Source organism: Rhamphochromis sp. 'chilingali', assembly GCF_963969265.1.
Source record: "Rhamphochromis sp. 'chilingali' genome assembly, chromosome: 6".
Classification (NCBI taxonomy): Eukaryota; Metazoa; Chordata; class Actinopteri; order Cichliformes; family Cichlidae; genus Rhamphochromis; species Rhamphochromis sp. 'chilingali'.
Window position 1 is genome coordinate 20,808,348 of NC_137933.1, and position 27,772 is coordinate 20,836,119.

General features: G+C 39.2%; 3 protein-coding genes across 6 annotated transcripts in view; 2 read left to right on the forward strand and 1 right to left on the reverse strand.

Moving 5' to 3' along the window:
• Positions 1-7,641: 7,641 nt before the first annotated feature.
• Positions 7,642-12,411, forward strand: terb2 (telomere repeat binding bouquet formation protein 2). Its single transcript, XM_080885741.1, has 7 exons — positions 7,642-7,805; positions 8,363-8,444; positions 8,558-8,697; positions 9,179-9,237; positions 10,095-10,159; positions 10,258-10,346; positions 10,485-12,411. The coding sequence occupies exons 1-7, from the start codon at positions 7,742-7,744 to the stop codon at positions 10,595-10,597; spliced, it is 612 nt and encodes a 203-aa protein (XP_080741867.1). The 5' UTR covers positions 7,642-7,741; the 3' UTR covers positions 10,598-12,411.
• A 96-nt stretch (positions 12,412-12,507) lies between these two features.
• Positions 12,508-15,799, forward strand: sord (sorbitol dehydrogenase). Its single transcript, XM_080885740.1, has 9 exons — positions 12,508-12,691; positions 12,789-12,822; positions 13,126-13,290; positions 13,516-13,675; positions 13,783-13,901; positions 14,245-14,310; positions 14,406-14,584; positions 15,058-15,179; positions 15,324-15,799. The coding sequence occupies exons 1-9, from the start codon at positions 12,638-12,640 to the stop codon at positions 15,487-15,489; spliced, it is 1,065 nt and encodes a 354-aa protein (XP_080741866.1). The 5' UTR covers positions 12,508-12,637; the 3' UTR covers positions 15,490-15,799.
• A 3,030-nt stretch (positions 15,800-18,829) lies between these two features.
• The window catches only part of apba2b (amyloid beta (A4) precursor protein-binding, family A, member 2b), an 81,405-nt gene continuing 72,462 nt past the window's right edge, over positions 18,830-27,772 (reverse strand). For all 4 annotated transcript variants that reach the window (XM_080885835.1, XM_080885836.1, XM_080885833.1 and 1 more), the window contains 5 exons: positions 27,024-27,203; positions 23,379-23,591; positions 23,121-23,240; positions 22,824-22,964; positions 18,830-20,792 (listed from right to left, as the gene is read on the reverse strand). In XM_080885835.1, the coding sequence (XP_080741961.1) occupies positions 20,721-20,792; positions 22,824-22,964; positions 23,121-23,240; positions 23,379-23,591; positions 27,024-27,203 (726 nt within the window). In that variant the 3' untranslated portion in view covers positions 18,830-20,720. The remainder of the gene's footprint in view (positions 20,793-22,823; positions 22,965-23,120; positions 23,241-23,378; positions 23,592-27,023; positions 27,204-27,772) is intronic.

Here is a 27,772-nt window from a genome sequence, read left to right on the forward strand (position 1 = left end):
CTGATTTCTCCTTCAGGTATATCCGCCTCAGTGCTGTTCTTTGTTCTTGTTGTGTCTAGTATTCGTGTTCTCAGGTTTTCTTAGTTACAGTTATAGGCTTCTGTTTATTTCCTTGCGTCATCCTGCCTCCCCTGTGTCTTGTCAAGTCTCCACTTCCATTTTGCTAGTCTTTGTCTCATGTGTGTTATGTTTCGTTTTGCTTCCCCTGTATTGTCTTCCTTGATTGCTGCCAGCTGTTCCCCCACCTGCTTCCTGTCCTCTCGCTATCCCGTGTGTGCATTTATTGTTTCCGTCTCCCTTTGTTCTGTGTTGTTTCATCCCTCTTTTGCTGTAGCTGTGCACCCTGTAGGTTCTGTGTTATTTCCTAGTGCAAGAGTTCTTAGTTTTTGTTTAGCCTAATTTCCTTGTTTTGAGTCTTAATTTCCATAAAGCCGTTTCTGAGTTTCCCTGTCATTTCTGGCATCCTCCATTTTGGATCCTAAGTCTGATGGCAACTGTTTTTGTATTCACGTCTTGTGATGTATGGATTCGTGTTCCTTGACACAAATTGTCATATGAACAGTCCCATATATACAACCTCATGTAGAAGAATAAATAATTCACACTTGTAATCTTCCAAGTTCTATGGCTTCACTGGTGATAATCCAACCCTAACCCAATATTTTAGAAAAAATTCATTATTTTTTAATATCAGTGTTTATGTGTCATTTAAGATGCTTTTCCCCCCTTATTTCCCCCCTTTGCTTGCCAAGAATTCAGAGAGCAATTTTAAAAGGACAACACAGAGATATCCTGACACAAAGCATAACAATTTGTGTCTATATGTACAAAAACGTAACAGCTTTTCATGACTATTTGTCAGTTTTTGTCATAAAAGTATTTGTCATGAAAGTTTCAAGTTTTTCAAGTTCTGTCTTGATGATTTGCAGCAGTGGATCCTTTGGGTTCTACAGGTTATAAGGGGGAGTCTCCATGGGTAACACTTGTTCAATTGGACTGCGATCTAGGGAATGTAAAGGTCAAATCATTGCCTTGGGTGTTCTGATGTAGTGAGGTACACCATCCTGTTGGGGCAGAAAGCTGCCATTGTGCTTACCAGTGAAGTTTAAGTGGATAGTTCATGTGAAAAACATACACATGATTAACAAGCTTAAAGGTGTATCCCAGCATTACAATGAAAGAAAAGATGGTCAGTGTATTCACTTCCCCTTTCTGCAGCAAACACACATCAACTTAGGTGGCACTTCTTAATTAAGGGGATCACCAGAGTCATTAGGATTAGTTCTCTGGACATCATGAATGGATTTATGGATGAAGACTTTACAGCTTTTATTCTAAGTTCCTGAGCTTGTTCGGTTTGGACCAAGATGAGCCATCTACCTCACAGAGCAGTCACATAAAACTGTCTGGATCAACGTTTTGCTCACAATTATGTAATTTATAATGATTAATATTCATTTATTAATAATAATAATAGTAATAATACAATTGTTACCTGTTCCCTTTCCTCTGATTGATATGTGCAGCTACTAACATTGATCGATTAAGGCATAGCTGTGTGAGACTGAAGACACTCCATACTTTCAGGTTATCAGTGGAGCCTTTAGGCTACAAATCCATGTTACATGTTAGAGACACGATTGAGTGAAAGAGACACAACATCAAAGATGAAACCGAGAATAAAAACCCCATCCTGCGGTGGCCTTAATCCTTCAACACCTGCGATTTGAAGCACACTCCTTTGATGTTGTTGGTTCAGCTGGAGAGAAAGAGACTTGATAGAGGGAGAGAGAAATGTGTGGATAATAGACTGCTCATTTAACACAGAACTAAACTGAATGCAAGTTAAAGTGACAGACCGGTGTGGATAGAAAATGAAACCTTCAGTGATGTAACGCTAGGATGGTTTACTGTTCCATCGCACTGATAAACTGCTGCGCTGAGACCGCTGACTGGATATCTGGTGACGTCTGGAAGCAGTATATAAAATTCAGAGAAAGGAACTATTCATAAAGACACTCAGCTTGTCTGAGACCTCTGGACACTATTTTATACACATCCCGTCATGATCGAGACCTCTCTGTGCTGGAAAGTCCCCTCACACGAGAAACACCTCTACAGCCCCCACGTGGCAGGGAAGTCAGTGACAAGTGTACTTTTTTCCTCTTATCCTTTTTTTAAAATCTTGATTTATAGTCATTCTGCTGATTATTTAAATGCTTCTGGTCAATGTGCTTCATTGAACATTTAACTCCATTTACAACGTTGAATTCCTCTGTGATTGTAGCTTTCATATGTATCTCAGTCCCTCTAAAATGAATCCACAGCAGGGATTTAGAAAATTCAGATAAATCAGCGAATCAGGACTATAAATGAGTCTAGTGTGCAAAAAAGAAAAAAGAAAAGAAATAGAGACTACTGATGTTATATTTTTCATATACCGGTATTATGAAAGAAATCTGAGCTAAAATCCTTGAATAATTTGTCATCTGGGATTAAATGTGTTAGCTGGTCAACAATTTAAGTCAGTTATGATCTAATAGAATAGAATAGAATAGAATAACCCTTTATTTTCAGTTACAACGAACAATCGATAGGGACACACACAAAACGAGAAATTTTTACAAAAATAATAGAAACACACACATTAGAAAACGAGTTGCAAAGTGCTTTGGATGTAGAGGTGGAGTGTGTGGGAGGGATAGTGTTAACAGTCTGAATGGCCCAGGGGAAGAAGCTGCTTGTGAGCCTGGAGGTGTGGGAACTAAATGCCCTGACGCACCGGCCATAGGGCAGCAGGTCACACAGGTGGTGATCGGACTGTGAGGAGTCACCTGTCATGGCCCTGGTTTTCCTGAGACAGGAGGAGCTGGTGATGGGGTTGCAAATTGGACTCATTAGGGCTGATTGATGAGAAATTCTTTGATCCAGGATGAAATGGCAGGGAGGACGTGGAGGTGCTCCAGTTTGGTGGTAAGGATGTCCAAACTGGAACACTTGCAGTTTGGATTATGGTGTTGAACGCTGTGCTATAGTCCACGAAGAGCATCCCCATGCAACTCTTCCCGTTACATGGGGATGTAACAGGAAGGGAGGAGGGGGGTAAACAGTTTCTGATGTGCTGAGACACTATCAGCTACACGTGACTACAGACGTGAGGGTTATAGACCTGTAGTCCTATATTGAGGCTGTCTATTCCAGTCTATCAGTTCCTGACGACTGAAAGTGCTCAGTGCATTGCAGGAAAATGCAGTGAAAAAAAACACAAAAATATAAAAAGATGCACTTTAGATGGGAGTGCTGTGTCGATACATGTGTGTGTACGTGCTGCCATCTTAAAAAAAAAAAAAAAAGCTACAATTTTCACTAGGTTTCCAATCTTCTTTCTTATGAAGTCAAAATCCTGTACACATTGTTAAAATTATTGATTAGGTAACTGCTCTCTAACAGAAATATGGAATTAGCCAGTCACATGACAAGTTCGATTTAGACACAGCAAAGATTTTCCTGTACAACCATCTCTTGGTTTTATAGAGAACAGATCCAAGAAGAGAAAACGTCCTATGAGAAGTAGTTCTCTGAGTCTTGTTGGTCTTGTTGATGTCAATGATCACATGAGAATGGGCATACTGCTTTAAGCTGATAGGAAGGTAACAGTAACTCAAACAACTACTGTAACAACAAAAGTATGCAGAAGAGCATCTCTAAATGTTTCCAACATGACAATGAGTTCACTGTACTCAAACGGCCTCCACAGTTAACAGATCTCAGTCCAACAGAGCACCTTTGGGATGTGGTGGAACGGGTGATTCACATCACGGATGTGCAGCCAGCAAATCTGCAGCAACTCTGTCACGCTATCATGTCAATATGGACCTAAGTCTCCGAGGAATGTTTCCAGCACCTTGTTGAATCTATGTCATGTGAATCAGGACGGTTTTAAAGGAAAAAAGGTCCAACCCAGTGCTAGCAATGTGTACCTAACAAAGTGGCAAGCACACGCATACTGATCAGTTAATCTAGACAATAATTATCAAATGAACAAAATGAGAATGAATAGTTAAAGCCCTAACAATAACAACAACAACAACACACTAACTATGGCAATACTGCGCAAAACTCCAGGCTACCACACAAAGGAACAACATCATGAGGGTCAGAGGAGAGATGGATGAGCTCTGGGCATTCAGCTCTGCCACCACAGAACATTTTTCTGTCCAGCATGAGCGACACTGAAAGGACAAAATCAGGACATGAGGCAAAAAGGGAAGGAGAAAAACCCTGTATTTAGTTATTATTTTTTTATTAACATAACTGAGATTTTCTGAATAATTTCTGGACAACAAACAACGACATGGCCAGAGTTGAAGAAAAGAATGGCGCATGTGAAATATAACAGTGAAAACGAAGTGATAATACATCTCTAGATTTATTAGATATGCAAAACAAAAAATAAAAATAATCGTGAAAATCTAATACATTTGTAAAATGTTTTATTGTATAAAATAGGTGAGATCTTTAATTTGCATGTTGTCTGAGAGGGATTTCATATCTAAACATATTTCATTAGGTCACTAAACAAGACAACCCACGGCAAATCAATATTGGTATAACAGCCTTCTGTCACTCTACTGATCAGATAATCAGCTGGCTGCTTCAGTTCTCCATTTAGGGATTTAAGAAACAATTAGATTTAATCCACACAAATAAAACCCCCAAATTTAACAAGTAGTCAATTATACATATCATTATTGCTGCTGTTTCATTTGATGTGGGAAGAGAGATACTCTCGTGTTTCTCCTGCCTCTCTGCACATGTTAAACCTCAGTGCATGTACCCTCTTTCCAGTGCTTTGTTCGAGCAGGTTGTCGGGGGAAGGTTGGGAAGAAATACTGGGTGTGGCTTCGCTGTTCTCATGGCAACAGAGTTATCACTGCCTTTAAACTGCTTCACCAGCACCAGAGTGGTGAAACTCAGCCGCCAATAACAATATATGTGCGAAGCTGGTGATGTACATTATTTGTGCTTATTGGTACAATATTTCAGCTAAGCCGACTGGCTCAGGCTGAGCCTCTGTGCATGCGTGTCATGTCTGACATACCAGTGCAAAGCAAGAACCGAGCACACGCATGGAGAAGCAGGTGCTTGGTGGTTTTCTAAGCAATTTCTTTGCGTAGACATGTAATAGCATGGGATGAAACCCATTCAAATGTGCCACTATCAGTATTCTGGATTTATACCAGCAGCTATGTGGGAATAGTGCTGTCCAGGATGCAGGAATATCTTCCTTATAAAGCACAAGGTTACTGTCTATTCATGGACACATACAGAGTAAATAGACTCTGAGTGTGTGGCCATGTAATAGCACTGAAAACATGACCTGTAGACAACCCCAGCGAGGAGGTTAAACAACGCAAAACAGAGAAGCTGCTGTACATACAGTCCATCTGTACTGCTGTCAATGTCTACAAGCCTTTGTGTACCTCATGTGAACACTGTGAACAAGTGAGAAAACTGACAATATAATAATATAACACCTTTACCTCCATGCTGTCTCACTGAGTATAGATAGCTTCTTTAAATGAGGTCAGGATAAATCAGACATCTGCTACAAATGTAGCTGCATTTCGAGCCAGATTTGCTTTCAGGGGGTTGCTGAATTTAGACAAAGTCAGTGGCAGCTTCTGTGTGCTTTAAAAAGCACTGATCAAAACTGCTTCATTAAGGCAGGCTTATACTTATCGTGTATTGTCAGACTAAGTAGTTAACAACCATCTAATATGGACTCTTACTGTATAAGATGTTGCAAATATTACCATCTGGTGTTAAAATACAGTACTGCAGAAATTGCTGTGCCGTACATTAATAGTCCATGTCAGAGGGCTGATAACATGCTATAGTTTTAAGTATAAACCTTTACCGATCAAGTAGTGTTCATTGAGGGTTTTGGCTACATCGACACCAGGGGATAAGCTAAAGGGAAAACCACAATATATTCAAAAGAAATATAACTGAATGGTTGACAAGGATAAAAAATAGTACTAATCAGCCTGTCCTCCTCAAAACACAGTTTATCAAATGTATTTTTCACCCTGTAATGTTAAGTGTATCATATTTGATACAAGACTTTCACATCATCAGTATCCCTCTGAAAAACCTAAATAAATTGTACAATAAATTTGAAAGCAATAAATTGAAACAAAACAAAACAAAAAAGAACAAAAATAACACAGATGTAACAAATATGATAGAAATTAAAGCTGGTGTGTGCAAATTAATATTTCATTTCTTTCTCTCTCTCTCTCTTTTAAAATGTGTTAGAAGGTTTAATAAACCTAAAAAAAATTCTGGTAACGTTTTCATGGCTCAGGCTTTAATGGGATAAGAATAGATGCTTTATCGTGTATTTTCCTTTACCATACATTAAACCTTACAATTCTGGAAAGTTAGATTGGGGAATAAAAGTGCATTACCAGCAAAGAATTTATATTTTTATTTATATATATATATTTTTTTTAATGAACTACATACTAAAGTGTTGGTATTACAGTACTGTGTGTTAAAAGTGGTCGTAAAAGACTTTACAAATACTGAGTATTTTAATGCAGGATTGAGATCAGGATTGTACTTTATTAATACAAACTCAAGTAAGCTTCACGTTCAGTAACAACAACAATGTGAAGACCGGGCAGATGCACAATATCCAGTCGGTAGGATGCACTATTGCTCTTCTCATGCTTATCCCTGTGTGGCTTTACAAATATAAGTAAGAAATAATGCTAAATATAAATTGTCAATTGTAAGTTCGTTACCTGTAAAATGTAGAGCACTGAAGAACATGCAAAGCCCATAACTCATCTGTCTTTCTTCTTTACAGTGTGTAGCTCAGGGCTGTGAACATAAAGCCTGGAGGCCAGACTTGGCTGGCAAAGATTCCAATCTGGACCGTATAAAAGAGGGCATAAATTCTGGACTTTTAAGTGTTCTTTCACAGGTCCTCCTGCTGATGATGACTTCTCCCATGGCCATTCATATTACATCATAAAAATGAGTTTAATTTGGTTTGGCTTTTTCCACAATCCACTATAGAAGTTTTCTGTTGCAGTGGGTCCACAGTAAAAAACAAACAAACAGAAAACATCAGGACGTTTTGTGTGAAGGAAAAGAAACTTTCTGTTTTAGAATTAAAATCCCTGGTGCATTTCTTGTTGTGTCTCTCTTTGTTGCATTTAGGAAGCAAATTAAAAACAGCCACTTATTACCTTTTATTCATTCAGTCAGATATGGTAATAGTATAAATAACAATGACAGTTAAATCAGGTACTTACACGCAATTTGTGATTTTTCAATGATTTAACACAGCTAACTCAGCTCACTAAATTGGAAAAAAAGTTATTTTGTTTTATTTTGGTCACTTTCATTTCAAGTACTCGTGTTTGAGGTTTTCTGGCTTTGTTGTTTAATGACATATCTAAGAAAATATAACTTATAAAAGCCCTGAAAAGTTGTTTTTCTTGCCAGATTTTCACTTGGCTACCTGCAGGCCAGATATTCTACAGATTCTTTCTCTAATCTAAAACATTTCCTACCGTTTTTACAGCATTTGAATGCAGCAGAGCATTTTGAGCGCCAACTCTGGCTGTGATGGCTAACGCAGAGCAGAAGAGGGGTTCGGTTTGAAAATAAGAAGCAGATGAAAAACAAGCTACACTAATAGTAGTTAATTCGTAGTTTTCTGGCCATGTTTCGCTATAAGACTGCCTGGTTGTCTAGCAGTGTGCCACAGACCTGTCACATGTTTTGGAGTAAGTATCCTGTTTTTAGCTTTGGTTTAAGCTAGCCATCCAAATAAACCTAGCAACCAAAGAAAGTTTATAGAATTATCTTAAAGATGCTGCTGCTGTCATAAGGTAAGTTTAAAGTAATTTAACAAAGTCTTGATTTAAAGGGACCTCTAGTATTGTGCACAAGTCTTGAGGTACCACTAATGTCTTTATTTTTTGCTTCAAAGAAGCCAGACTTCTGTGCATTTTTTAAAGTAGTCTAAGTAATAGTTCTCCAATCTTTTTGAAGGTCTTTCAAATCCACTCCTTCTACCTGACCGACCCAAACACTGACCTGTTTAATTATTCAAATATATATTTGAAAAAATAATAAACCTGCATTTCTTTAGTTGAAGCCCAATTTTTGCCTTACATACTGTATTGTAGTGTATGTTTGTACCTTTCAATAAATCACTGCACCATTTTGCTAGCAGAATATCAAGAATTGAGGGTTGGAGGAAGTGTTTTTCACAGTACTGTCCTCTGGCATTTATAGAAACACCTTTGTTAGCTTGTTCTGATCGCTTTTTATCTCTTAGCTTCAGAGGGGGGCTCCATTGCTCATTGGAGGACAGCGGATTACCTTTTCAGTGAAGATGCTACATGCCCTGATACTCTTAGGTTAGCATGCTGAGCTGAAAAGCTTTACAGTTATCATCCTCCGGAGCGTTTGTGTTTGTAACGCATTTTCCCACAATCCCTTTAAAGCTTAACATGTAAATACTGTTTTTCAGGATCTTTGAGAGCAAGGATTACCTCTGGAACAAGCTGACAGTATTTCACAGCTTGTTTCTGTCCGCCTGTGAAAAGAGGCAGAGTGTGAAGTCTTTGAGCATTGGTCAGTATGTGCTGCCTCCAGCCTCCGTACAAGATGGTAAGGATTAATTTACGCCTATTAATTTGTTGTGATTAAACAATACTAAGTCCTTGGTAGATAAGACTGAGGCATACAGAGATAATAAGAAATAAAAAAGAAATGTTGACAGATATTGATTTAACCTACTTAAAGTTTGTTCACTGCTTTTTCTGGACATTTGATAAATAAAAATATATTATATGAGTGGATAAATTAACTAAAGAAGTGTTAAAAAATATTATATATTACAATCCTGGTCATTTATTTGTGCGGGAGGACCACAACCCCTTTTTGAAATGAAGGAAAAACCCTGAATTATTTTCTACACAAACCACTTCTTTAGATTTTTGCCTCTTCATTTAAAAAAAAAAAAATTGATAGCTTTTCCCCAGGTTCCTGAAAACATTTGCAAGAACTGTCACTTTCTGAGTGGTTCAGCTCAAAGAATGTCAACCTGCCATGACGTTGGAAACAGCTTCTCATTTATGTATCATTTCAGAGGTGAGAAAAGTGTTTGGGCAGCTGATTTGGGAGCGTAATGAGCAGTCAGCGGATGAGGTACGGACAGCAGCAAGATAAGCTGCACACAGGTTACGCCTGTAATTCTTGTTTCCACACTAATGTGTGTGAGATGCTGAAACAGTTAGCCAAACAAGTCCTCTGTTGATCGTGCACAGTTATACAGAAACATGCCACACTCCCTTTGTGACAAACCAGTATACACTGTTTGTGGCTGAGTTGCTGTTGTTTCCATTTACTTACACTTTGTTATAATTCCACTAACAGCTGTTTGTGGAATATTTAAAGGGGACAGGAAATGCTACACACATAAAGGGTAATTTACACCATTGAGCCCTGCTCTCAAAAACTGACATAGATGCCGGTCTGGTGACTCAAACAAATTCTCCTCCACAAAGTTTTCATTTATAAAGTACTTTACAAACCTGAACATTACGGCCAACAGCTGGACAGAAGATGATGTTAAACATGCTTTTAAAACTTTAACTTTAAGCTCTTATTTCTTAAATCCACAGACAGAGTTACATGTATGTCAGTTTTTGAGAGGAGGGCTCCGCGATGTAAATGAGCTTTTATGTGTGTAGCATTTCATGTCCCCTTTTAATAGCGAGTAAATTTCACGGCTGAACTTGTTGCGGAGGTGGCATCCTATCACGGAACCACGCTGGAATTTACTGAGCTCCTGAGAACGACCCTTTCTTTCACAAATGTTTGTAGATGTCTGCTAGGCTATTTATTATAAAGAATATTCATTCATCCATCCATTTTCTTCCACTTACCCTGAATTGGATTAATTGAACTTGCATCGTGGCACATTGCTCAGGAACTTGCTGTGTTTTGTGTTACATGTGATGGGATTTAAAATAAACTTAATTAGAGTAACTCCTGTTTTACAGCACTCCCTGAAAAGCTTTAATTGCCCAACAGATGATGAGTTCAGTGAAGAAGAAATCAGCATAAGGTAGTATGTGGACTTGCAACTATAAATATTGTGATTCTGATTTTAAAAAATGTAGACTGACTACTAAACTAATAAAGCCTCCATCACTCTGTTGGCAGTTCTGGACTATCTGACGCCGACTCATCAGAAAATAAAGCACCACTTTGTGGTCATATGCAAAAATATCCAATTAAAAGCATGATTACAGGTGAAGAATTGTTAGTTACTGTTCTTTTCACAGTTTATTATTGACCTGTATCAAAGGTCTAGTGTAATAATAGATGACAGTAAAAGGCAGAAGACATTTGTGTGCTACACATTATTATTTTCTTCTTACTCCTTGCAGGGTACGTCAGCATGGACAAGCTGCAGAAATACTCGGGTGACCTGTGCGATTTCTATTGCGGGTGTTTCCGATGCTTCAGATGTAAAACACTCTGCTGTTTGCCACACTCATAAGCAAGCAAATAGTTAGAGAAAACCAGCAGTTTTTACAAGATGAGTTATTATGTTTGTTTATTATGTTTACATTGCCTTCCTGCACTGATTTATTAGTAATCAGTATGTTATAGCTACTGCTGATGTCATTTTGTGATTTTATTGTACTCTTGTTACAGTTCTGTGTGCCACTAGCTTTTAACTTTCATATCATAAACGATGGTGATTTGCCACATGACGCTGGTTGTCCTGTGACCTTGTACTTACGTTATCCCTCTGACATTGTCCCTAGTTTTTATTGTTGCCTGATGAAACCATTGCTGAAAGGAGGATCATATTAGTGGCTCCACACTTAAAATTATAAACTTTTTTTCTGTCTATTTAAATCCACAAATCAAAGTTTGAGACAGTAATTACATTTATGTGCTAATTGAATATGCTTTAACTTTGCTAACTTCCATGACAAATACAGCAACCTGGATTGACTCTAGTGAGGGTGAGAGATGGGTGTGCCACCAGCTAAAAGTCTTCTAGTTTACAGTAGGTTTACTAAATTCATAAAAAAATCTACCTGCAGAGTTTTCACTGAGCTCCCACGAGTACAAAGACTTTTGATCCATCCAGTGTGCACCTCAGACTTTTGCTCTGGGACAGCATGCAGCCCCCTGATAGCAATCAAGAAATTAATGAATAAAAAGATAAGATAAGCAGACAAGGTTTTCTCTTCAGTGTATCCACCTAACAAGGGGCACCTTGAGAATAACAAAAATATTGCTACTATTTCTTCTGCATCTGTTTAGGCTGTTGACGTACAACATTTACGTGTATTACACCTATCTGCGTGACAGAGGCAAAGTTACAAGAATCCAAATTGCAAATTTGGAAACTGCGAGGGTGGTGCAGCGGGGCAGTGGTTAGCACTGTCACATCACAAAAAGACACTTCCTGTTTTGAACCCACTGGCCAGCTGGGGTCCCTCTTCTTTTTCAGCTGTTAACAGCATTACTCCAGCTACCTGCTTGGCTTGGGTGATGGTACTAGCCTCCAAGCCTGCTGGAAAGCACTGCAGATTCCCATCCCACAAAGAAGTTGTACACTTACACAACCAACTACTGGATTTCACGTTTCATCTCCAGATTCTATTTATATTTCCTGTTTATCTTAAAAACACAATATGCAATAAAGCACTTAAACTTAATGCCTGCTCCCATATCCACAAGGGTTGCTACATTGCATGACTACATTGCAAGAAGCGTTTCTGACTCCATTACATCAGAACTTCTTTACCTCGTCACATTGTGCTGTGTTTTCCTGATAATGACATAGCCGTATATAATTTTATGCAACCTACTCTTAAGCTAAAATAGATAGACTCTTTTCTCTTTTATTTGAAAATGAATTGCTTTTACTTTTATTTATACTGCACAGTGCTCGCGTCCCACCCGTGGAGCCAGTTGTTTGTTTGTTTTTTCACATTTTCTGAGCATTACCTCCTCTTATCACCTCTTGATTTAGTGTCTGTTTAGGCGGAATTAATATACATATAATTATTCATTATCGCCCTAAAATAAGTAAATCTGATCTAAACTTTAGTTACTACCTGACCTCTGTACCGCGGGTTGGTTAACGATCCAGTCAGTTTTACCTTTTTACTCCCTCCCCTTTTCAAATGGACGCTCTTATTTGACTCAAGTAGCACCACGGCAATTTAAAAACAATTTTGCTTATTAAATCGCTCCATATCAATGATGAAGATTTAATATCAATTTGCGATTAATAAAAATATAGTTTATATCTTTACTCGAGGGGCAAAGAATAGTTTTGGTGTCACACTTGTGCAGTTTTATGTTTTTGCGTCGCAGCGTCCACCCCTACAAAGTGGACTGCTCCGCAGCGTTTTAAGCCAATCACGGGGTTTGTTTAGGAAGGAGTGCCCTGCCATTGCTTTGAGTACTTTGAAGCTGAGGGGAACTCGACACGGTCTGGCCGGTCTGTCTGTTTGCACTTTGCCGTGCTTTCTGTTGACTTCACGTCGTTGTAAACCCAGCATTTCTCTCTGTCATGGCGCAAGACAATCTGTCCCTGGTGCTGCACGCTAAAGAAGACCTGCGGCTGGTATGAAACTGTGCTGTGACGTTACATATTCACGTTCATACACGCTGTGCGACCTCAATTGACTGCAACTTTTTTGCATTTTCGTCGTTTGTGACAGGAAAATCGCCCTATCCCGGAACCAGGACCTAATGGTATAGTACTGCACTCAAGTGCAACTTATATTATATACGTCATCAAAGAGCAAACAAACCCAAACAAGCTGTTATTGCTATGTTAAATGCTTTTTCAATGAATAGAGTTATTGGTCATTATATTTTAATTATGCCATTCATTTCTTAGCTTTTGACTTAAAACACATGGGCATTGCTTTTTTTCATTAGTATGGTGTTGAAGCAAGCAGCTTAAAATGTAGAAAATTGCATGATCTCTACTCAGACCAGTCTGGGAGTGCAGCTGTGTCCTAACTGCGTTCCTGGTTTGCCTTTTGTACTCAGAGGTTTTGCTGCAGATGCACTCTGTGGGAATCTGTGGTTCGGATGTGCACTATTGGCAGAATGGCCGGATAGGGGACTTTGTGCTCAAAAAACCCATGGTGCTGGGGCACGAGGCCTCGGGGAGAGTGGCGAAGGTTGGCTCAGAGGTCAAGCACCTTAAAGTGGGTAAGTGCAAATATAGTATGTAACTCTGAGCTGTGCACCAAAGCCAGTGTCTCCTAAAGTTTGAACTGAAGAAACTTATTCTAAATTTACCCATCACACAAATTGAATTTAGATTGAGGTTCAAGCTATGGAATCCTTCTACCTTATGCTAGTTTTCACTCCGCATGTGGTGATAGTTGCGCAGATGAGACCATCTGCTTTAATTTTTACTTTTATTTTCTCTAGGTGACAGAGTGGCTATTGAGCCTGGTGTGCCCCGTGAGATGGACGAGTTCTTCAAAACTGGACGCTATAATTTATCTCCCACTATCTTCTTCTGTGCCACACCCCCTGACGATGGAAACCTCTGTCGCTATTACACGCACAGTGCCAACTTCTGTTACAAGTACCGGTGTTTTTCCAAGATTGCCATCAATCGCGAAGCTGCCTCATCTGTCTGTTGGCTAACATGCATAAATTCTTTCCTTGTTTCCCTCTTCAAAAACTGTTCAGGTTGCCTGATAATGTCACATTTGAGGAGGGAGCGCTCATTGAGCCTTTGTCTGTGGGAATCCATGCCTGCCGAAGAGCTGGAGTGACCCTTGGTAGCACTGTGTTCGTCTGTGGTGCAGGTAAAAATTAGACAAAAGTCATCGAAACTGCTAGTAATATTCCATAAACAAGATGAGAACTAGGGTATTTGAGTAAGATGCTCATGCAAGTAGGGAATCCCTTTGGCACACGGTGGGTGTAAACTAAAACGTGAGTCCTACTGACTCCACAAAACTAGAGTGATGTGGGGATGCATGCAGGTAAATCTCAATGTTTAACTTTTTTTCCCCTCTGGAAACAAGTTCATTTAAGCACTCTGTTGTCAGTAATATGTGATGCAGTCTTGAACTTTCTTTTTAAATGTACGTTTGTGTAACACATGTTCACTTGGAGTATTTGTGCATGCTTCTCCTCTTTACACAGGACCTATCGGGTTGGTCTGTCTGCTTGCAGCCAAGGCAATGGGGGCCTCGCAGGTCGTCATATCTGGTAACGCAATTTGTCATTTTAAGCACTTATCTTAACAGAAGTATTCATTCTCATAATTCAGTTTAACTCTGGTTACCATCCTTTGCTGTGTTCAGATCTGTCTGAGGAGCGTCTGCTGATGGCCAAAGACCTGGGTGCAGACTTCCTGCTGACTGTGAGGAGAGGAGATGGAGCCCAGCAGCTGGCAAAGAGTGTGGAGGAAATGTTGGGGGCGCAGCCTCACATTACCGTTGAATGCACTGGTGTTGAGAGCTGCATCCAAACTGCCATCTATGTATGTGGCCCAGTAAAGTCAAAAGTTGTAGTCACATTTCTGGAACGGTTCCATGCAAGTAATAGATGAGAGAGTAAGAATTTAAAATCTGCATTACATTATTGCATGAGATGTCGAAACTTGAAGTTCTCTTGCCTGCCATCAGTGGTGGGATCTAAAGTTCATTTCTTCACACATGAAGTATAGTTCTTTAATTTAGTTTAATATTTCAAAGTTTCATGCAGCTTTTGTACTTCAACTCAGCAGTGACATGTCCTTTTGCTTGCTATAGTTGTTGGCAAAAGTTTTTAGTTGCATAATAGCTGATGAGCTCATGAGATATGATGCAAGGTTAAACACTGCGAAATGGTAAAAACGGCACCAACTAAAACGGGACACCATCTTATCTGTATCTGTCCCAACATAAACAGGGTTCAGTCTCTGCCGACTCATAAAATAATCACTTTGTTTTGTTTTTTCTTCCCCTTTATCAGGCAACCCGTTCAGGAGGTGTCGTGGTGCTGGTGGGTCTTGGCTCAGAGCTGGCTACAGTTCCTCTGATCAATGCCGCTGTAAGAGAAGTAGACATCAGAGGAGTTTTCCGCTACTGCAATACGTAAGCTAACGCCCATATACATTTTTTCTACAAGCAGATGCTAACAGTTAGGTTCCATCAATTTTAAAAGCAGTAATATATGGACCATTGTCTTTGGGCTAAGTTAAAGTAATTATTGCACTTAAACAACTGTTTGTGTTGCAGCTGGCCAATGGCGATTGCCATGTTGGCGTCAGGTAAAGTGAATGTCAAGCCCCTTGTGACCCATCGTTTCCCTCTGGAGCAGGCAGTCCAAGCCTTTGAGACCACACGTCAGGGTCTTGGAATAAAGGTTATGTTGAAGTGTGACAAAAATGACCAAAACCCCTGAACGGATCAACTGACAGCGGCTCTGCATGACTAGCACAAACTGGACATTGACCTGAACAAAGATAACAGAGCTAGTTCAAAACAATCCCTCAACTTGACCACACTGTGAAAGAAGTGACTGCTGCACTGCTTGCAGGAAACGCATGTAATTAGAATTATTAAATGGTACGATTAAAGGATTTCATAGTGCCTATTGATTCTAATACTAAAACATAATACTTGTATGACTGTATGTAATGTGCAAGTTTCTGGTATCTGTAAGTTAAGGATTAATTTAAATATTGTAACATTAAAAACAAATCTTGAATTATTGAAGTTTGTATTTCTAAAGTGGAGTACATTTGTAGGTTCTGCATTTACAAATGTCAACACTAGGGGGCATAAGAACTTCAAAGTTGAATTGATGTAAATCGTACTGGAGCTTACAACCTGTTAATTGTGGTGTGCTGTTTTTTTTATAGTGGGTGTGCAGGAAATCAATGTACTCAGCTGTGCAGAAAACTGGAACTGATCAAAGAAACCTGCCAAATGGAGTTCACTCTTGAAATACTATGCTACAAAGTGTTTATCAAAATCTGGAGCAGCCGCACAGTTCTTTCTCCTCTGGAGCTGCTCTTTTCTTCATGCAGTGGGTTGTTTGGAGACTAGTGCCACCAGAATGAGTCATGCACAGTATGGACAAACTAGCTGAGTTTTATAGCACACTGTTCCCCTGAAGCAATAATACTGACTTCATATACTTATAAACTCCTGTCCCCCATTAAGGTGATGAGTACTCGGAACACTTATAATTACACAAAGCTGCCTTGTGCAAAAACATGCATGTGATTAAATAATAGGAAACAATGTTCAGTAAAGTATTTGTTGAGAAGCAAGTAAGCATCCTACATCATGCCATACAATATTCCTCTTTTGCATGGCTGTAAATGAGCAGGTTATAACAGATAATTGGTCACCTCTATCATGGCTCTGATATTTGATGGTAAACCTTTTTTTTTTTTTTTTTTTTGTTTAATGCTTGGTCTCAATCTGAGACTAATTCTATGTGCACGAGAGACCATTGAAAGAAATGCCTTTGCAAAGCTGCTTTTTAATGTATTTTCTACACTGACAGTTTTAGGCAATCAAAAGAAGAAAACACTGCAGCCTTGCTTTCGAATGAATACCTATTATGAAACTGTCACATAGCAAGTGCCTTTCATCACACACAGGCTGAATTATAATCCTGTGCACCTTGAAAAACACAAGTAAAACTGATAATTAAGGCTCCCTCTTTTCTGTTTGGATAATGCTTGGGTATCCTGTATCCCTGCTGAATGGCCTCCTCTGTAGTTTTTGATGAGTCAAAACAGCTGCATTGAAATTTCACACTGCATAATATATAACCGCAAGAGATGTTTTACTGTTCACTGCTCAATTGAGAGATGCTAATCAAATCAGAATCAGTCTTACCTGAAGTGTCTATAGTAATTTAATTATTTAGTCGTAGTAATCATCTCATGTGATGGCTGTGGTAGAACGGGTCATCTACTGTTCAGTAGGTCGGTAGAGCATTCCCCGGGTTCTACAGACCATGTACCCAAGTATCTTTTGGCAAGATGCTGAACCTTGAGTTGCCCCTGAGTGTCATCTTTGTGTGTCTGTGTGTGTGTGAAATGTGCTGTATCAGTAACAATTCTTTTACCAGAGATATTAAGTTGTTTTTACTTCTGACTAAAGCAGCCAATCAAAATTTCAACTTGCATCATAAACACTTCAATTTAGCCTGATTTATTTTATTTTAATGATCCAGGAAGCTTCTCCAGTTCTAAAACTAAATGATTGAAAGTCCCAGATAAAACTCCACCACTGATTTTAGAACTGAAGAAGCCTCTTGGATGAGAGGTGAAACGTCTTCAAGTCCAGTTGCTTTCTTTCCAAGCCACATTGGAGGGTTTTTGAGCATGAACCACCTTATTAAGGTTATACCACAGCATCTCAATCAGATGAGGTCAGGACTTTGACCAGGCCACTCCAAAGTCTTCGTTTTGTTTTTCTTAAGTCATTCAGAGGTAGACTTACTGGTGTATTTGTGATCATTGTCCTGCTGCACAACCCAAGCGCACTTCAGCTTGAGGTCATGAACAGACTGCCAGATATTCTCCTTCAGGCTGTTTTGGCAGACAGCAGAATTCATGCTTCCATTTACTACACAAGTCTTCCAGGTTCTGAGACAGCAAAACAGCCCCAGACCATCAAACTATCATATTTTACTGTTGGTATGATATGCTTTTTCTGAAAGGCTGTGTTACTTTTATACCACATGTAATCGGACACACACCATCCCAAAAGTTCAACTTTGGTCTTGTCAGTCCACAGAATATTTTCTCAGAAGTCTTGGGGATAATAAAAATGTTTCCTGGCAAAAATGTTCCTTTTGCTCAGCAGTGGTTTTAGTCTTGAGTCTGCCATGCAGGCCATTTTTGCCCAGTCTCTTACTTATGGTGGAGTCCTGAACATTGACTTTAACTGAAGCAAGTGAGGCCTGCAGTTCTTTGGATGTTGTTCTGGGGTCTTTTGTGACCTCTTGGAAGAATCGGGTAATTTTGGTCAGCTGGCCACTCCTGGGAAGGTCCACCAGTGTTCCATGTTTTCGCCACTTGTGGATAATGGCTCTCACTGTGGTTTGCTGGAGTCCCACAGCTTTAGAAATGATTTTATAACCTTTTCCAGACTTGAGAGATCTCAGTGACTTTGTTTCTCATTTGTTCCTGAATTTCCTTGGATACTCCATTATGTCTGGCAGATCCTATTAATTCTTGATTGAGAACAGGTGTGGCAGTAATCAGGCTTGGGTGTGACTAGAGGAGTTGAACTCAGCGTTCCAAAGATGTGATATACCACAGTTAATTTATGTTATAATGGAGCGGGTGGGGCAACCACTTTTTACATACAGGGCCATGTAGGTTTGGATTGTTTTCCCCTCCTTAATAATAAACACCTATACTTAGAAACTGCATTTTCTATTTTCTTGTGTTATCTTTGTCCAATGTTTAAATTTGTTTGATGATCTGAAACATTGAAGTAGGAAAAAAAATAGGTAATCATAAAGGGGGCAAATACTTTTTCACCCCCCCCGTATCCCAGTCCAGCAGAGCACCTTTGGGATGTGGTGCATTGGGAGATTCACAAATCTGCAGCAGCAACTGTGATACTATCAAGTCAACATAGACCAAAATCTCTAAGGATTGTTTGCAGTTCCTCGTTGAACCTTCATGAAGAATCATGAAGATTTCAGGCAGTTAAGTCTTTGTGGAGTAATTTAAAGCATTTGCAGTTTAAAAAAATAAATCACAGCCAGGTTTAGCTCATATTTTATTATCCAGTCACAATGACATGATTCTACTTTACGAGGCATGCACACAGATAATGTTCTTACGGTTAAAATTTACTACAATGCATTGGAAAGCCATTACTCCCCAGTAAGGCTTTTTGTCGTCTGTCACAGTGTGTGATTCACAGTTCTCTCTTTCCCTCTCAAGAATGAAGGGCAACATATAGCTGGGAGGACGTTTGCGGTGACTTAAACCTGTGAGGTTTTGGTTTTTTTTGTTATTTTATTTTTTAACATGAGCACAATACTAGACAAGTTTTTTATTTATGTACAGACATTCTAATACTGCGTATGGCAATGAGACAGCTCACACAACAAAGTTACATTCACAGTCCACTCAAAGTATGCATGAGTTTCAGTCAGAACACTAGAGATGAACACACAGAAGAGAAGCACACAAAAGAAACTTTTCATACCTGTGACTTGATATCCTATGGAAGCCCGTTTCCGCCACTAAAAAAAAAAAAAAAAGGCTAGTATCCATAACTCGAAATTTCGAGATAATAACTCGAAATTTCGAGAAAATAACTCGAAATTTCGAGTTACTTTTCTCAAAATTTCGAGTTAGCTCTGTCAATCAAAAATATACGTGAATGAGGTCGCTTTCTTGTTACCCGGAAGCATATGGCGCAGGACCGCGCACTCAAAAACGGATCCCAACAAATTAAAGTATGTTTGCTGATAGTAACACCATGTGATTCAGCTAATAACACATCATTTGTGAAGCCAGGCTGAAAACACTCAGCAATCTGTGCATTCACGACTGGATGTAATACCGGTAGCTTAGCTGTAGCATTTGTAGCTGAGGGCTTCAGCTTCCGGGTAACATGGAAATGACGTCATTCACGTAGATTACTGATTGGCAGCGCTAACTCGAAATTTCGAGTTGCTTTTCTCAAAATTTTGAGTTAATATGTCGAAATTTCGAGATAATAACTCGAAATTTCGAGATAATAACTTGAAATTTCGAGAAAATAACTCGAAATTTCAAGAAAATAACTCAAAATTTTGAGTTATGGATCCTTTTTTTTTTTTTTTAGTGGCGGAAACGGGCTTCCATAATATCCAAAGCATAACTGATGCATGTTAATATTATTTAAATGTGAGTGTTTGATTTAGAAAAGACTTGCCATTCAGAAGTTGAACTCGTGTATTGCCTTAAAATGTCGTAAAGTAAAAGGATATGGCGTTTCTCCCGTACACCCCTGCTCCAAGAATTGGCTTGAGTCACGTGTACGTTATTTTATTCACTTAGCACATCTAAACCCAACATTTCAGACACGTAACTCGTTCCCCTTTTGATGATATCTGGCATTAAGTTGTGTCTTTGCCATCATCATGGCCTCAGTTCGATGGCAAGATTCAGTAAATATTTACAATACAGCGCTGCCCCCCCGTCCGCACTCACAATATTAGCAAAATATGTATTTACATGGGAATAAATTAACAGAAATGAAAATGGAAATATACAAGAAAGTAGAGTAGAAGTATCATATTGCATTACATGAATATAAAAAATAAACTGTGACGTATTCGTTCGGTAAGTCCACACAGACAGGACAAATAAATAGCAAACAGTATCCACGCACATCCACACACAAACACATACACTCTGTCTCTTCAGCTGGTCGAGTGGATTAGGCATCCAGTATCAATATAATGGCTGTTGCATGTTAAGCACAGACTAGAGAGATGATGAGGAGTTGGAGTCATCAGCCCAAAGACGAAGAAAAGAAAAAGAAGAGAGAATTGAAAGGACAGGGAGGAGTAATCCTCCACCCCGTAACCAGTCAGGTTTGTTTGTATGATAACCCACCGCAGCTGACTGCCTGTCCCGTGGGGCGGTTCTTGGCTGTTCTTTATATGTACATGGGGGTCTCCTGTCCCGTTAGAAGCCTGAACATGGCTGCCGGCATGGTCTTCATGTGAATCTGACGGAGAGAGAAAACACCAGGGGTTCTGTGAAATAGACCATCAGCTGAAAACTGAAGAATAAGACGTTTTTTTTCTTCTTGTAAATACAACATAAAATTCAAATGAAATCGATGGACAAAAATGTCACCAGGCAATAAGGACACAGTTTAAAAAGATATAGACAATTTAAAGGGTTCTCAACTGTATAAAAGTAATGATCTGAGCAGAATATTTTACTGTACTGTACTAACACAATTTATGGTCTCCCACATCGAAGTGCCTGAACACTAAGTAGTGAATAAGTGAACCGACACTTCCATCTACCGTGTATTTGAGTTGGGTATTTTTTTTAAGCAGTGTGACTTATTTGGCTCTGACAGTGATCTAGTTCTGCTCTTACACTTCACTCATCCAAGGTTACTCCGTGTTTACGATTTTTCCTACCAATGTAAGAATTACACCAACCGCACTGTTTGCTTACACTGCAGGCTGTCTGTTAAAAGTATGTCATCTGTCAAAATTAACCCTGTAAAGCCTGAACCATGAAATAATTGTCAGCAAATTGTAAAGTTTTGAAACTGGACAGTTTATTGAACCTTCTGACAAATTCTGAAAGATAAATTAAATATAAATTAGCATATATGCATTTTCATTTGTATCATTTTTGCTATATACGGCATTTTTGTGCAATTTATCGCTCACAGTTTGTTTATTCTGGTCAGAAAAACCACAGTGATGATGTAGAGGTCTAAAGGGTTAAAGACACATGGAAAAGTTATTTTCTTCACAGCAGATGTGCCAAACATAAAGCCCAGGTGCCAGAGTCAGCCTGGCAACAATTCCAATCTGACCCAGTGGATGGTGCTGGGAATGTGCATGACTTTTACCCATATTTTAAGAACCGATGGCTTCACCAACCAATTAGGCAACAGATAAATAATTAAATGACAGAAAAGTTTGTAGTTTTTCACTACAAGTACATAGTAAAAAAAGCAAATTTCTGGACAGTCAATGAGCCACCAGAACCTTTTCTCTAATTCAACAATTTCTTTTTCTTATAATTTAAACTCAAAGAGTCATGCTGACAGATTTCTTTCATTCTACAGCAGGATTTCTATATCATGCAGAAAAACCGAGACCTAATGTTAAATTCACACTTGATTTTGTTATATTAAGATATCTCAAGGATTAAATGTGTAATTAAACTACTTTTCACTGACAGAAAGGAGAATTTCACTAGTGTGACCCAGTTAAGATCAAGCATGTGGCCCATTATGTAATTTGAGTTGACATGCCTGCTTTAGAGCAGTAATTGTTGCGATTATGTACCAACAATCATTGCTGTGCATTATTTTTACAGATGATTCAATTTAGTAACCATGACAGCATAGATGGATGCAGGATGGTGAAACCAGTGTATAAAGGAGCGTTCACACAGGAAGACATTCATCACACATCACTTTGTAGCTGATAGTCGGTGGCTAGCAACCATTCCAGGCTCTGGTTGCCTCTGTAACCCGACTGTCATATGTCAATCAGCATACATTTGTTCTTATTGTTAACTGCTTCAATACTTGGTCTCAAAGGGAGGTAGCATTTAATTCAGGATTCACCTACTTTGCACCATCAGCAGTTATTTCCTTTGATGGCCAATAACAGGTGACTCATCCCTATGAGAAAACAACCTTTTAAACATTTTAAACTGTACTGAATTTAATCCTGATGAGTTTATAGTCTTAACAACTTTATTTCATGTGATTTTTATGTGGTAAATTATGCTCCCATCTATAATAAACTAGATACAGCAGTACCCTGTAAGTGACTGTCAGTCTGATCCACTCCCAGCTCGTGATGTCTGGTTTCAGACAACGAGTGTGTGAAGCCACAATAACGAAATCCATCATTTATATTCAGCCAAAAGTAAAAAAACGGTGGTTGTACTGAAACCATCACAGTATTTGCACTGGATTTGCAAATGTTTGTGTCTGAAAATTATGGCTTTCTTTGTAGATGTTCTTTTGTGAAATGTTTGTGTGCATCAGTTTCACCTCGCCAACAGAGTTCGAGAGAGCCTGGACAATCTTCTCGTGTGCTGTGGCCACCACACTCTGACCATTGATCTCTATGATCCTGTGACCTACCCGGACCCCACCTCGCTCAGCAATGCCTCCTCGCATCAGACTGCATATCTGGAGGAAAGACAAACAACAACAACAAAGAAGAAAATTAGCTCATTATAAAGGTATTTCATTCTACCCCCTGATCATTTAACTAATTAACTAATAATAACTAATAACTAATAGTATCAGAGCCACCCACTTACAGCTCTATGAAATTATACATACAATGCCATTCTGAACACTGAAGCCCAGCTGATACTTTAGATCTGGTCTCTTAATGAGGACTGTAGTAACAGGAGGGCAGCTGACAATGTTCATTTTCACCTGGACCTGGTTCTTTAAGCCCTTTGACACAGAGAAGAACACACAAACATAAGAGGTTTTTTCACAGAAATTATGTAGTTGAATTTTGAAAATAACAAGTTAGGGTGTATTTCATGACTTCAGCTGCCTCTTCCATCCACTTCTTCAGTGTCTCGGTACCTTAATGATTCCCTGACAGGTGGCGAGCGGCAGCCCCACTAGGCTGGTGTTGTTGATGGACATGATTTGGTCTCCGATGCTGAGCTTGCCAGAGCGAGCTGCTGGGCCGCCGTTCATCATGTTGGCTAAAATAACTGTGGGCAGGATGGAGCCCCAGCCAGACTCCACAATCACCACACCCAGGATCTCCCCTTTACTCTTCTCCAGCTGCAGCTGTGGAGACAGAAGTAAGCAGGGGATGGAGTCTGTTTGTCATTTAAAAAACCCCAAAACCTTAATGATGAACAGAAACTGTCCAACTGTATTTGAAAACACATGACCCACAATGGTGGGGTTTTTAATATCCTTCATATAGATTAATGTATACTTTATTTTATACTTACAACAGTGAGACTGTACAGTCTCTTAACATGGATTACAGATTACTGCTTATACAGAAATAGATTCAAATCTCTGGTCAGATTAGACCGCTACAGCTAATGTTGAAAATCAGTGAGGACTACTGGTCCAAGGTTTCTTACCTTAATGTCTGGATTAGTTCACATTAGGGCTGCCACGATTAGTCGACTACCAAAATCGTCGACGACAAATTTAATAGTCGACGCGTCGTTTAAAGCCTTGTAAGATCCTGAAAGACGTAAGTAGTAGGATTTAAGAGTGTAATAACGGACTGAAACAGAAGATGGCAGCACTGCATGTACAAGGATGCCAGCTGCCGTTAAACCCCGAAGAAGAAGGAGCAGTGTCCGGTATCGTAGCTGCGGCCACATTTGAAGGCCGGTTACGTTGCAGCGACGCGACGAAGGCTTTCCAAATTCGAAGACTTCTGCAAATGCAGCCGACAAATGCGTCCTACTTTTCCCCAGATTTGAAGGATAGGTCGGGTGTATGGCCCAACCTATCCCAGAATTCATAGCACAGCTCAGCCCAATTCAGTTTCTAACAATGGCAGCAGCTACTTAGTTCTAATATTACTTTTATTTCTCTTTCTAGGTTACAAAATAAACTTTTAACATATTTTCAGGCGAGAATGTAGCTGTGTACACTTCAAATATGTGTTCGGTTTATCAAGACACCACATATTTGTAAAAGTGCGGTGACGTTTTCGGAGACGTCTGTTACCCACCAGCTCGATAGCTAGCTGGGGTTCAAGGCTCACTAGAGCCCGTGAGAACACCGGACTCCCGGCAAATTGTTTTCAAACCCAGCGCCGTCTTTCACTACTCAGGTTAAACATGATATTAAGTCACTTAGATAACTTAAAAATGTTATTGTTTGGCTTTTTTCAGTGTTTTATTTGTTCCTGAGTAAATCGGTTTGGCTGAGATTAAAGTTTTACACAGCTGAATTAATGTCAAACAGAAAACTGATTAAACGGAAGTGTGAAATGGTAGAATTTACTCCAATGTCCTGTTATAGTTTAGATAGCAAGGAACAGACGGCTGAGTTTATCAAACTCCACTGAGACAATCTCCAAAATTCATTAAAATTTAATAAACTATCATCTTGTCTTTATTTTTAGTTAGCACATACCTTAAACACTTCAAGCTGTAAGCTAATGATAGTTATATAAGAGCAGATGCATGCTGGTGCAATAAGCTGTATGTCTTATGTCCAATGGATGATGATCTGATTAGTCGACTAATCGCAAAAATAATCGGTGACTAGTCGACTATCAAAATAATCGTTTGTGGCAGCCCTAGTTCACATGACATTTTACTTTTCTATCTGCATATTTTATCTGCATGTTTTGTTTTGCATGAGATACTCATTAAAGCACATTTGCTAACAGTGGAGATTAATAACAGCATTTGACACGATGGATGCATGTGATGACCTCTCTACTACTTTGTGTCTCCCTTGTTTCCTTCATCTTTCTGTTTTTTTAAATTTTTTTTATAGGAGGTAAGTGTCTGGCCCCGCTTAGAATTTGTTTTTTAAAAGGGTTTAGTGCTAAACATGTCTCTTGCTTCTCTCCAGCAGGCAGGGGTCATGGCTGGTTTGGGTTTTGTTTGCCTGTCATTTAACCTCCTAAGACCCGAACTCTTCCATGGCATGCATTTTTAATTTCTGTTTGCTATTTGGGATGATTGGGACCTGATGAATGTAAAAACAAAGAATTATGTGATTTTTTTTTTTACCTGATTTTTGTTTCTGAGAAAAATGAGATCCACATATGAGGACATTTGCTTTAAATTCCGATAGAACAGCGGCAGTGTAATGTCCTCGTAAGTGGATATCAGGCCCTTGTAGAATAAAATTTAGTATTTTGGTCTAGACAACCCACATATGTGGACACCAGGTCCTAGGAGGTTAAGTTTCTTTCTTTCTTTCTTTCTTTCTTTCTTTCTTTCTTTCTTTCTTTCTTTCTTTCTTTCTTTCTTTCTTGCCTCTACACACACTCACCACATTGCAGACACTTTGTAGCCTAATTTAATTAAGGACATTGTGTTTTCTCCATTACTCCATTACTGTGTGGTCTTCCTATTTCCTCTGAGCCTTAATAACAATACTAAAAAATGCCAAAAGAAGTCCTATCATTGCATTTGGAGTACATAATGGATTACATGCCTCCAGTAACACAATCTCCCTGATCTTTTTCTGTCTTTTTTTAATGCATCTGAGCCAACTGCTGAGAATTTCTTTAAATCTGGCAGATTTGCTCACTTGGACTCAACAGCGAACTGAACAGTGCTAAATGTTGAACTCAATAAATCTTACACTAATTCTTCCAAAACAAACTTATAGTAGGATAACATCATAAAGTGGTACATTTTAGATCCAAAGGGTCAAAGGCCAAGCCTGGACAGACATGGATATAAACGTGACTGGCCAGTGTATTCTTGAACTTTTTGATGTATTGACAAAGAACAGAATTGTCTTTAGCAAACAAGTCAGCACTGTTTGTACTGGTTGTCTCAAATAGCAATGTATGAAAAACACCTGCTTTGCAAGTACAAAAAAAAAGACTGAAAAGGTTTGGCTTGTTGGAAAGGTTGCTAGGAGGAACAACATTTTACAACCAAATTTACTTTGGTTGTAAAATGTATTTAAACAACAAAGAACTACCAATAATTTATCTGTATTGATTTATCGCATCCATGTTTGACTTTACAGACCTTTTCAGATTCAGCTTTTGCTCATCCTCCAGTACTGTCATAATGCCGGATACGTTTTCCTGTTTCAGACCAGCTGATACTACTCATCTACACACCAAGCCTCAAGACATGACTTTATTCTTCGAACAGTTAGTAAGGTGGGAAAACTTTACTACTTCAAGAAAGCCCAGGTTCCTCATTACTGTAAATTACTCATGTGCCCCTAATACAGCAGCTGTGTGATGGTGCCCCTGCAGCCTCTGTGCTCATAAACCAGTAAACGTTTCACAGTTTGTAATTCACCAAAAGCCTCCAGCAATGTTTTCAGGGCACGGCATTAGCTAAAGCAAAAATGCAACAGTGAAAATAAGCTAGATCTGACACTGTTGGAGTAGATTTTACTGTACCATCTGCCTCTTAATCTAATTAGCTAACAGCAACTATAGTAGTACATTTCTCTAATAGCCCTGCAGCGCCAGTGTGATTCGTCCCACATGCAAAGTCTTTCACTGTTTATTCCCAGTTCTTCCTTCTGAGGTATACCCACCTCTTTGCAGTTTTCAGAGTTGGAGAAGTGGATGAGGTCATCATTGTACATTTCCTGGGTGTTGATGATGTCACTGTACTCCTTCTGACTCAGGTCCTCGGGGTTAATGCCATTGGCTCTCAGAAACTCCTGGTAAGCTACGCTGAAAGCCTGGCCGATGGACTGAGCAATAAGCTGGGCCTGCAGACAGAAATGTCAGGCTGTAAACAAAAGCAAACCCAGCAGCATATAAATAACAACACAGGGAGCTAAGGGCATCAACCAGTAGTGGAATAAATATAAAGGTGTTTAAGTTTCTACTGAGTTTCTCTGTCATAAGCTATATTTCGCCACTAAGAAAAAAGACACACTTTCCTGTTTCCTGCTCTCTCATTCAGGTGAAATCGAGGTTAATGAAGCCAACAGACAGCAATACATTTGAATGATATAACCATACTTCCTCTGTTTAATTGAAATCTATACTTGCATATAAATCCCTCTTTGCAGACAGTAATGGCTCCAAGTCCCACCATGAACTAGTTATGTACAACAATAAAAAATAAAAAAGAAGAAGAAGAAGAAGAAAAGACAGGAATCACCACATACAGCCAACACAAACTGTTTATAAGCTGATGGATGAGCGGCTGAATGGTTCCATTATAACTCTGGGTGGCCTTTAAAGCCTGGCAGCAAAATTAGATGAGGAGGCTGCAGATTGGAGCCCAGCCTTTATACTGACTGGCACAGAAAGTGAGTCGCTGGCTCCTCTG